The sequence below is a fragment of the Haliotis cracherodii genome, unplaced genomic scaffold (assembly GCF_022045235.1).
Source record: "Haliotis cracherodii isolate W230 unplaced genomic scaffold, xgHalCrac1.p SCAF_7, whole genome shotgun sequence".
NCBI classification, from domain to species: Eukaryota; Metazoa; Mollusca; class Gastropoda; order Lepetellida; family Haliotidae; genus Haliotis; species Haliotis cracherodii.
Window position 1 is genome coordinate 61,155,045 of NW_027266330.1, and position 12,769 is coordinate 61,167,813.

The 12,769-nt window shown below is 40.8% G+C and overlaps 1 protein-coding gene across 1 annotated transcript in view; it reads right to left on the minus strand.

The window, feature by feature from the left end:
• Positions 1 to 6,323, minus strand: part of LOC139447596 (run domain Beclin-1-interacting and cysteine-rich domain-containing protein-like) — a 74,635-nt gene extending 68,312 nt beyond the window's left edge. Inside the window, exon 1 of the mRNA XM_071229002.1 lies at positions 6,264 to 6,323. Within this exon, the coding sequence (XP_071085103.1) occupies positions 6,264 to 6,301 (38 nt within the window). The 5' untranslated portion in view covers positions 6,302 to 6,323. The remainder of the gene's footprint in view (positions 1 to 6,263) is intronic.
• Between the last annotated feature and the right edge of the window lie 6,446 nt (positions 6,324 to 12,769).

A 12,769-nucleotide genomic window follows, 5' to 3' on the forward strand; every position in this document is an offset into this window, starting at 1 on the left:
CTAGTTTGACACAAGTGGGTAGAACTCTTGACCCCAGCAATGATAACTCACCGGATGCCCATTGTGTAATTCTTACTCTTTGAATGACAATATTATGTACTGGTTACAACAACTGCTAAATAAACCGTGTTTGCGTATATATTCATTTTCATGTTAGTATTTCCGCTATCCAAAGCGTGAAATGAGGTCGTCTTATTGTGGATAGTCATTTTGTAGACATAAATGTGAAGTTTCATTAATGCAAACAAAGACCACTCACATTTTTTGCATTGAATTCACGCTCGCGTTAACAGTAGTTTATCTTGTGTCATGGACACTGAATCAAGCTTGTGATCAGACTCTGTAACCAAACAATAAAAAACTACTTGTTCCAGACAACAGGTATGGGTGGGTAGATACAGTTATTCTTTTTACTTACTATTTCTTCTACAATGTTTAATAAAGACGGCTAGTTTAGTACTGATGGTGGTTGCAATGTTTCATGAACTCGTAGGTCACAATCGCTACAGCAATGACAATACATGGAAACATCCGTTTTTTCCCAGCTGTTTAACATGGGATTTCTTGACAACTGTTTCCCACTTTGACCAAAACATTTGGGTCGCATGTGAAACAAGAATTCTTTTTTTGGCCTTATTCATCTTATTATTCATTTAACCTGTCTGAACCAGGTAACTTAGGAAGTCTTATTAAAATAAGGAAGCATATTTATGGTTTAAACATATTTATTTTCACAAAAGTGTGAAAATGGATTGGTAAACAAGCGAAGCACTTATGTTAATACCACTCCATTACACATAGGACATATAACAATAAATACATCAATGAAGGTTAGATGTAACAAATACATTGTACATGCCAAGCTAGATGTGTATATATAATAAATCTATTTGCAGTTTATTTTAAACAATCATTTAACTGAAAATCTGCCAGTTTTTAATATAAAGTGTTGAATAGAATCTAATATTAGCATTTGCTCTTCCTTACTCAAATCCAAATTTCAACATAGCACTGTTTGAAAAGAATAACCATGTTGGTAAAAATACATTTCATTTCGAAGAGCACAGTAATTTGTACACACAAAAAAGAAGTGTAGAGCATCCTTGGTATGATATCCACAGGAACAAGTTTTTGTATCAACGATGTTCTACTGATCTGCGTTAAGATCGATGCAGCCAAGCCTGAGGCGACTGTGAATGATTTGGCATAATCTGCTTCCATAATTTAAATCCCAGTGTATACCATTATCTCCCTTTACGTGAAGCAAATTCTTAAATTGTTTAACGGTCTCTGCCCCCGTTAGGTTTTCTGGTAACATATTCCAAAGTTGTGTTATAGCTGGTATAAATGAATCTGCATAAGCTTTTGTTTTACACCTCAATGTTTGAAGATAACTTTTTTTCCCTTAAGTCATAATTTGTGTTTTCTAAAACTGTATTAGGAATAAGCCTACATAGATATTCTGGGGATAAATGGTTATTCATTTTGTAAAACATTACCAGTTTTAAATCGTATCTTCTGTCTTTTAATGACCTACAATTTGTTTCATTGTAAATCTTCTGATGACTCGTACCCCAGAGAGCGCCACATATGGTTCTAAGAGCATCTAAGTGTAATTTTTCCAATAAGTTAGCTTGTTTATTAGTACAGTTGTCCCAAATATTTCTGTTCATAAACTTTTGTGTAGTGCTTTGATTCATGACACCCTTGATTCATGAGTGAGTGAGTGAGTTGGGTTTATCACCGCTTTTAACATTATTACAGTCATATCACGGCGTGTCAGCTTAATGTGGGAGGAAAGCCGGAAGTGATGCAGGTCTCGGACGTTTACCACTTTGGTGAAACCCAAGAGCACGGGTATGATGCTGACAAACCTAGAAACATAATCGGGGCGAACCAGGATTCGAACCCACAATCATAGGTTTCTAGTGTGCCCAAGAGACGCAACTCTGCACAGCATAGACGATTGGGCCACCCGTGCCCCCTCCCTGATTCATGAGGTAACCATGGTAACACTGAGTTCCTGTAAGCAAAATACATCTTAAAGAAAATATTGCTTCCGTAAATGACCAAACAGTATAATTATGAATATGTTAAATGTACAGCTGTCGGAACGCACACATTAACACATTACACATTAACCTAGGTAATGACAATAGCAGTTGTCCTCACAGGTCAAAGTCCATTACAAAGTCTGTTTGCATGGTTAGTGGGATCAAAGTCATAGCTGACACACCGAGGATCACAGTAGTTGGAAATCAGCAGATCTTGACACAGCTAAGGGACACACCGAGGATCATAGTAGTTGGATATCAGCAGATCCTGTCACAGCTAAGGGACACACCGAGGATCACAGTAGTTGGATATCAGCAGATCCTGTCACAGCTAAGGGACAGACCGAGGATCACAGTAGTTGGATATCAGCAGATCCTGTCACAGCTAAGGGACACACCGAGGATCACAGTAGTTGGAAATCAGCAGATCCTGACACAGCTAAGGGACACACCAAGGATCACAGTAGTTGTATATCAGCAGATCCTGACACAGCTAAGGGACACACCGAGGATCACAGTAGTTGGAAATCAGCAGATCCTGTCACAGCTAAGGGACACACTGAGGATCACAGTAGCTGGAAATCAGCAGATCCTGACACAGCTAAGGGACACACCGAGGATCACAGTAGTTGGAAATCAGCAGATCCTGTCACAGCTAAGGGACACACTGAGGATCACAGTAGTTGGAAATCAGCAGATCCTGACACAGCTAAGGGACACACCGAGGATCACAGTAGTTGGAAATCAGCAGATCCTGACACAGCTAAGGGACACACCGAGGATCACAGTAGTTGGAAATCAGCAGATCCTGACACAGCTAAGGGACACACCGATGATCACAGTAGTTGGAAATCAGCAGATCCTGACACAGCTAAGGGACACATCGAGGATCACAGTAGTTGGAAATCAGCAGATCCTGGCACAGGTAAGGGACACACCTGGGATCATAGCAGATGGAAATCAGCAGATCCTGTCACAGCTAAGGGACAAACCGAGGATCACAGTAGTTGGAAATCAGCAGATCCTGACACAGCTAAGGGACACACCGATGATCACAGCAGTTGGAAATCAGCAGATCCTGACAAGGCTAAGGGATACACCGAGGATCACAGTAGTTGGAAATCAGCAGATCCTGACACAGCTAAGGGACACACCGAGGATCACAGCAGTTGGAAATCAGCAGATCCTGACACAGCTAAGGGACACATCGAGGATCACAGTGGTTGGAAATCAGCAGATCCTGACACAGCTAAGGGACGTCTCTTGCAAACATCACACGTTACTGAGGACCAAACACTGTAACCCTGGTCCTCATAGGTAGCACTAAGTAATAGGGCTGGGATGGGTAACTTGGTACACGGGGCATGGCAAATGTAGTCTGTAAACATTGTTGTACACCTGTAGCCAACTTAAACTTGCTGTCTGCTGAATAGGTATGTAACCTATACCTAATAAGTATACCATAAGACGTGTTACTCAATGTATCACTCTGTAATATGATACACTGAATTGAATAAAAAAATATTTAAAAAAAACAAACTTGGTACACAGATAGGGTGGGTACTAACTAAGTAGGACCCAGGTTCCCACAGTACTACCCGGACCCGTAGTTAGTCAAGTGATATATTGTTAAATACAATAACAATAAAAGTCGCTTTGGTTTGCATTTCTTTCTGACTCTGCACAAACTGTTTCTGACTTTCATATGTTTGAGTAAAGATATAATTTCAGCTGACTTAAGTGTATGCATGATCTTATCGTTTTATGTGTGAATGTAAACAGCATTTGCCAGGGCTCCGGTAAAATAATTCTTAATCGGACATTATACACCCAACTCTTGATACCTACAGTGGCTACACTGGTACGGATTGGAAAAGGGGGTCGAGTACCCAGGTCGCAATTTGGAATCATCCCAGCCCTACTAAGTAAATCAACGTTAGAAATTGGCACTCGTCCTTGCCAAACTACCCAATAGTTAAGGTATCATAAGGACTAGTACAAATGTGTCATTTTTAAGGGTTTTGCTAAATTATGTTATCATTACAAGGACTAGTGGACTAAAAATGTTAGTTTCTACCACTGTAAATGTTGGATAATGAACAATTTTTCGACTTCATACCACATAATGACGAACAAAGACTATATTACCGTATTCAACGTAATAAGCGCCCCGCTCTAATAAGCGCCCACAGCGCTATTTGCTAAGATATTGGCTAGTGAACAATCCCAACTAGCACCGCTTCCGATTGATCAATGTACACATGACTTATTTATTCGCATATAATACAAAGTCGTGTGTTATATGCACACTTAATTATGGGCAATTAAATTTTGGAAAAATATATCTCTTGCATATGTATATATATTTCAGGCTGTCAGCATCAACCACGAAATTTATCTTTTAACTAAATATCTTTTAAATAATATTCTAATGAGAGCCAACTATTTGTAATTTTGAGAGTGCCCTGGGCGCTTATAAAGTCGAATACGGATATTGCACCGACATGTTTGATGTCAGAGTACTAAACACATTTCTGAATCATGCATCCTGTTCAACTCAGTGCACGCACTTTGAATGTTTTGTTTGAGGAACTGAAATATTGAAAGGAAGATCAGCAAATATTCCGGCATTTAACTTGCAACAGGTGCATGCTGACATGAAAACCAAGTTTCTGAATCATATGATCTTGACGATATACTGTTAATTTTGAAATTAAAGCGAGCCTGAATTGAATGCGAAAAATGTGAGTGGTCTTTGCTCACATTATTAAACATCACATTTATATCAACAATAAGACATTTTGGATAGCAGAAATACCAACTTAGACATACGCTGAAAACAAACAACTATGTATTCCACACCACTGTTTGTTGAGCAGCACTTGTAACAAGTATATAAACAATGTCATTCAAACACTGATTACATCCTTTGAATTGTCACTGCTGGGGTCAAGACTAGAGTTCTACTCACTCATGTCATCAGTGATCACACCTGCAAGTCCAGGCAGACGCCACCCCCGCAACGCGGTGTCTTTGCCAGCGCGCATATATTGTTTTAGCGGAAGTACTCTACTCAGCGCTAATTAGCAGTGCTATTCAGTGTGTAATTGGATTAATGTGAGGATTCTTCTGTAAACCTGACAGAGGACATTTGCTTTAGATATATCCACTGATGCTTGAGAGGAAGGGGTGTTGCCTTCATATTGAGTTGCATTTTTGCCAAGGGGCCGGCAGTCACATTCTTTTGGAGGCGCACTAATTTCACGATTTACAGTACCAGTTCTGCCAATCATATTTGATAGAGATCGATGCAGAAGCTCTAATCTCCTATCAAAACAATTGTATGGTAATCTCCTGTACAACAAAATGAGTCTATGAATTCACTCCCAGTTTTTCTACAAATTCACTGTAAGTTTTGTGTCTACAAGTAGGACGTGTTTACGAAATCACCACATCCCTGTAAATATGATCACGTTGGTACCTGGCTAAGCATATTACTCAGAAGCAGTAAATTTATTGTGAATCTGAAAACTTTAATTTGACATAAGTTCACCTCTTACCTAAGTTTATTGATGTTTCCATAAAAAACAATGAGCAAAAGTAATTCTAACTTGTAGCTGGGCTTCTCTTAGAAACAGAAAATAGAGCTGTCTGTCTTGTTACTGGCCATGTCCAATAGGCTAATTTTAGTTAAAACATCTACGATTTATTTCAGGTAAAACAATCATGTAGGAGGTGTATTTTTTCCGAATTTAATGGTATCGTCTCCTTTAGCCTGCTTGTGAGCTGGGTCAAAAATTATTTCTCGAGTTGCCTGTTGATGAGATCTGCATCGCATTTACATCATAAATAGGTACAGGCCGGATCAGTCATGACGACACTAATCTGGGTTTAAACGATCATTTCGGTTATTTTGATGTGGATATGTGATTGATATGGCAGATGTTGTTTGAAAAATAACACCATATTCCTATTGCGAAACGAACACAGATCGCGTAAATAATTAGCGAGGAATAGCCTAGTATCGCTAGGCGTATACACGGAACATGTGACAGGTGCAGCAATCTTCATCCTGCGGTAACGAAGCGTCACCGGTTTTATTTACAATCGACAGAGGGACATTCCAGTCACGCTCGGCAAATTGCTAATCATTTTTTACAAGCCTTTGGCGCATGATTACAAAATAATATTCTGTGACAATAACCTTACCCTGCATTTGGTTCCTCAAAATCACCACTGTCCGCCATTGTTTACATGGCTGACGTTCCCATATTTAGCAAGGGAGGTAACTGCAGATACACTTTGCCGGCTGTTCCGGGTCCAGAATGCACGAATGGTGGTTGCATGAGTCGATACAATTGGTCTGTCCTACATCCGCTGCACTGTCATTTGCGATTCCGTGATAGCTGTGATCCATTTTTTCCTTTTCTTTTCAACAAGGTCCAATTGATCTTATGATTTATATGAAGCGATCTGTTTCATTGTAGGATGTAAGTTTAAATTTAACTTTGCATCTTCGGCGATGACAAAACGGACAGAAAAAAGACACTGTGATTTGGGTTAATTGGCTTAACGCCGTTTTGAACAGTATTCAGTTATATTAGAGCCTCGAGTGGTCTAGATTTGTTCTAACTTGGCACCAGTCCAAAACTGGAAAGACATCTGGATGTCGATCGCCGAGCCTTTCTGTTGTTAAGTTCGTTGGTTTGTTGTTTTACGCCGCACTCAGCAATAATCCAGTTATATGACGGCGGTCTGTAAATAGCCTAATCGAGTCTGGGCCAGACAATCCAGTTATTGATATAATGAGCATCGATCTACGCAATTGGGATCCGATGACATGCATCAACCAAGTCAGCGCGCCTGACCACCCGATCCCGTGAGTGGCCTCTTACGACAAGCACATGGGTTTCTGAAAACCTATTCGACCCCGGATCTTCTGTTGTTAAGAGATACACGTGCACCGTATTTCCTCTATTAGACGCCTGATCACATCCACTCCGGCCCCTATTTGACGTCTGGTCATAACCTCTGTCCACAAAATAGAAAAAAACACACCCAAAAACGAAATTTAAACGTTCACATATACATCTGTTGGGCACTCCAGCCACTCAGTTTAATCACCCAGAGATTAAATATAGATAAATCATCTCTGAATCTGTGCATTCGCCATGAGAGATATTTATTGTTGTCGAATGACTTTCAACAAAATCAATAAATGCGCCATCGTGTCACTGAATTTAACGGTCCATCACATGATTGTCTGCAGGCCGTTGTCGCATGTATACTGTTCACGCAAATTGGGTGACAGGCGGGGGCGCTACCGATCAACCAGGACAGGCTTGCCCTTACCGTGAGCACCTGGTGTCATCAATGATTTTCAGTGATTAATTAATACAATTTTCACTGCTGTTGTGTCTATTACGACCAATGGAATCTGTTTCGGCGGAATGTTGGTTACCGCCGCGGTTAGTAATTCTGGAGCTATATCACGGAGGCCTATAAATAATCTGCTAACATAAGAAACCATGCCGACCCGCGAGCCATGTCTTTAAAATTCACTCACCGTACACTCAATCTCATTAAAATCAGATCTTACTTCTCGCTATCGCTAAACAAAGCTTTGTTTAGCGGAAGCGGGAACTTAGATCTGATATTAATGAGTGAGTGAGTTGGGGTTAACGCCGCTTTTAACAGTATTCCAGTCATATCGCGGCGTTGATATTAATGATATTGCCGTACACTGGATTTTCCACGATGGCCTTGACATGTCCAGCACGTGGAAGTCCTAACGTTCGATTTTAAACCTGTGGACGACCCAGCTAGCTGAACCCGTGTTGACCAAGCTCAGGAACTCGTTATTGGTCGGTAAATAGAAATATATACCCCCTATATGTAAATCGAGAGCATATAGGGGGTATATATTTTTATTTGACGACCAATAACGAGTTCCTGTGTGACCAAAGTATCACACAGTTCACCTTGGCTGATTAATGTCAGCACATGTTGGACCCGTGAAGATCCGGGGTAGAATATATTCAGCAACCCATGCGTGCCGTAAAAGGCGACTATGCTTGTCGTGAGAGGCGACTAACGGGATCGGGTGGTCAGGCTCGCTGACTTGGTTGATGCATGTCATCGTATCCCAATTGCGTGGATCGATGCTCATGATGTCAATCACTGGTAGTATATAAGCGCACAGAACGAAGCAGCAGAAGCCTTCCCCAATCAGCAGAAATCGCAACTAACAGCGGAGTCCATTGTACGATTCCGATCGGAAGTATGTGTTTAGAATAGGTCTCCAAAAAGCCATGCGTGCCGTATGAGGCGCCTATGCTTGTCGTAAGAGGCGACTAACGGGATAGGGTGGTCAGGCTTGCTGATTTGATTGATGCATGTCATCGTATCCCATTTGCGTGGATCGATGCTCATGATGTCACTCACTGGATTATCTGGTCCAGACTCGATTAATTACAGACCTCCTTCGTATAGCTGGAATAGTGCTGAGTGCGGTGTTAAACAACAAACAAACACTACAGTAAACTACGGTTATAACGAACTGAAAGGGACTACTATTTTTAGTTCGTTATAACCGTAGTTCGTTATAAGCACATATACACAACTACAGAAAATTGTCGGGACCAAAAAAGTAAGTTCCTGTTATCCGTCATTTCGTTATAAGCGTGTTCGTTATAACCGTAGTTTTCTGTATAATTATACCAGGTGTTTATTGACAGGTGAACGCATCCTGCCCCACCCGTCATTTTTGACAAAGCGATCTTAGCGCTACGACTGCCGTACGTCTATGTTAAAGTATGGGAGTTACGATCGACTTAGCGCTAAGATCGCTTTGTGGAACGGGGCCCTGAACCGCTGAAGACAGAGATGTAACCGTATCTATGGTCACCACGTTTTGTGACAAAAGCCACATAGATCGAGAAATGATGTCTCCCCTCAGGTGTGTCGTATGATAATAGTGCTGTACAAAGTTGAAAAATCAAATGATTTGACATAAGTGAACTTGGTTCTTTTCTGAAATTGCAAACAATGCAAGCAAATCTTTTGAGTTTTTGAGAATTCAAATTAATTCCTCATGTCTCGAATAATTTCCTTGAATGCAAATGTAACCCTCTCATGATTGTATTACATGTATGTATTATTGGTAAATGTTTGAGCAATGAGCATGAAATATGTCCGGTTGCTTTGCAAACTCGAAAAACACTTTTTCAAAAATCCCAAACTATCAAAAGGCACTACTAGAACTATCTATATGCAAAGTTTGGTGAAGAACAGTTACTATTGTACGTTTTTCAAGATCTGTTTCGGAAAAGAGCACTACCGCCATTTTCAGTCTTAGTGAAAGACGTTATCATGAAATCTCGAAAAATATATATATTTTTTTTTTAAAAAAAACACCCAAACTAACAAATTTAAAGGGCACCAGTTCATCACTCGACCTATATATGTGCCAAGTTATCTTTTATGATTTTTAGTTCTGCACCGGAAACGAAACGTGGCGGGCGGAAGAAAAGCATCCATTCCTACATCCCCCGTCTTCTTCGTGGCGGGGGAAAATAATCTCCTCACCGAGACTGACCCACCGGATCCATGTAGCCGTCTGTCAAAACAAATAAACCAGCACAGACATGACACTCAGCAACTTCTATTATTCTTTGTACGACGTGTCAGGGTTACTCCTTGCCTCTTCATCAGGTGATGGCTGAATGAGTGCAGAGCAACACAACTCGCACGCACAAGTCACCCACTAGAGAGTACATTTTTCTTAAACATGGGTTATAACAATAATATTTTGGGAAATATCTGTTTCTTAAATGCTTATAATATGGACATACTAACATGAAATGGAACTCATCTAAAACAGCTTGCATGTCACAATAATTACCAAGTGTTTGAGAATATTCCACACCACAGCGTCTACCAACATTTTTCATCAAGGGTAGCTCACCAAATCGTCACAGAAAAATGATATGTCTATGACGTTGGCTAGATCAATTTGTTGAATAGAATTCAACGTTCAAAAGTAACTTAAATTCTTTATAGAATATTAATTTACGAGATTCACAAACTTTACTATACCATTCTTGTTGATAACAATCTTTTAGTCTTTGTACAAAGGTATCAATAAATATTTTAGAATCACCAACTTTGTGCGAAATCCAAACAAATCCGAATCCATAATCAAATAACATTTTTTAACATATGTGACCCATGTAATGCGACCAGCATCATCTAGAGACTTCAATAGTATATAACTTTGTTTGGGTATCTAGTATTAGGTAAATATAATAAATTTAACCAATATTTAATACACCTTTTATGGTAATCAACATACAATCCATATCTACCACAATCTCCAATACTGCTGCACTTGTTACATGATTATATATATCATCCCAGCGAGGAGTTTTTCTCACAGAATAAGGTCATCTTCTTCATACCAGTACACAGGGCGTAAGGACAAACCGGTGAATTCCATGAAGTCCATTCCAACCGTCCCATTTCGGTTAGTTGGCCAAAAAAGTCCATTTGATGTAAATATGATTGCGGTACAGCCAAGTGGATTGTACCACCATGACGTATTTTGGGAAGCTGCGCATCCGTTAACGTCGTTGTCATAGGTACCAAAACGTGAGCCATTCAGGTTTTTGCTCATATTGCCAACACCCCCGAAACCATCCAATGCCATGTCGTTGTTGTAGAAATAATGACTTCGATATATTCGCTTAAAGTCATCCCAGTGTAACGCGTAGCCTTCGGCCTCTGAATCCACCCGGAAGTGTCCATAGGATACACAACCACCATCCGTGTGGGTACTTAAACACACTTTCAGATCATACACCCCCTGGCTGGTCAACTGGTGTAGGTTTTCAAGACCAATGAAGAAACTCCCGGATGGTTTGTACGGGTTGGCCCGCTTTGCCTGATACCAGGTCATGGAATAATTAATTGATGTTTTATTACTGAACACTGTCACCATGGTTGCATTGTTAACACATTTCCATTCATAGACATGGTCCGACCACAAGGGTTGGATGAGGTATTGTATCCCAGACGTATTTGGCGCCTCGCTGCAATCTGAATTAAACAAAGAGGATGACAGTTGTTGATTCCTAACCTTAGTGTGAGTGAGTTGGGTTTAACGCCGCTTTTAACAGTATTCCAGTTATATCACGGTGTGTCAGCTTAATGTGGGGGGAAAGCTCGAAGTGATGCAGGTCTCTGACGTTTACCACTTCGGTGAAACCAACGAGCACGGGTATGGTGCTGACAAACCTAGAAACATAATCGGGGCGTACCGGGATTCGAACCCAAAATCATAGGTTTCTGGCATGCCCAATGGACGCGACTCTGCACAGCGAATCGCGGCGTACCGGGATTCGAACCCACAATCATAGGTTTCTGGCATGCCCAATGGACGCGACTCTGCAAAGCGAATCGCGGCGCCTTAGACAACTGGGCCCCCCGTGTCCCCCTTAAGCGTAAAAGAACTTGCTTGATTAGCCAATCCAACAGCAATTTTTTTCTTTTTGATTATTGTGGACATATTTGTTGCAAATGTTTTTTCTACGTAACGAATAAGTTATGAAATGAAAATGTTAATCAATTTAAGAACACAAAATAATTTGGTACATGTGTACGAGGGTGGCAATAGCTTATTAACCACGAAGGATGTATACGTACAGTATACTTTTTACAGTTTGCATGTTTAAACAAATAATAAGTAAGATACTTCCCATACTTACAGGCTACAATTGAACCAAATACACAACCAGGCAGCATATTTGAGAGTCCAGTTATTCTCTGTTGATGAAAATCGACAAAAGTGGCTACCGGGCTATCATCTATTGTCTGCAACGCATCGACAACAGTCATCCGTGCAGACAGGGTGTCACCTTCAGGGTATTGGCCCTCCTTGTTGGCCCTCCTTGTTGAGAGGAATGCAGCAGAGATCCAGGGGAAGAGAGGGTTTCGAAGTTGATACAAAACCAGGAAGACCTGCAACTGACACTACTAAGGACTGTGACGTGGAACGTCCTCGCGAAGTTCCGGGGTAGAATAGGTCTTCAGCAACGCATGCTTGCCGTAAAAGACGACCATGGTTGTCGTAAGAGGCGACTAACGGGATTGGGTGGTCAGGCTCGCTGATTTGGTTGATGCATGTCATCTTATCCCAATTGTGTGGATCGATGCTCATGATGTCAAACGCTGGATTGTCTGGTCCAGTCTCGATTATTTACAGACCGCCGTCATATAGCTGGAATATTGCTGAGCGCGGCGTAAAACAACAAACTAACCAACCAGCACTAGCAGAACAAACCCTGTACTACTGCAAGGCATCTGACGAACACAAGCTGGTGTGATGGAACATTACAGTCGCACATTATCCCTATTATGAAACATGCAAACGTCATCTTTCAACACGACAATGTTAGACCACACACAACACGTGTAAAACGCATGACTCTTGGTTAATAAATGATGGAGAGATACGAGACGGTATTATCTACCGTAAAGCAAAACAGACATACAAGAAAGCCAGGAACCCAGTCAATCGCTCGTTTGATCGTCGTCAGGGAAAAATATTTTAAAAATTTCAACAAACAAACCCTAAACGCAAAAAAAGAAGTACGTTAAGTACCCCTAGATTAGGAATATTCCATGACTTTTTCAAAAAGTGAGTGAGTTATCGCCAC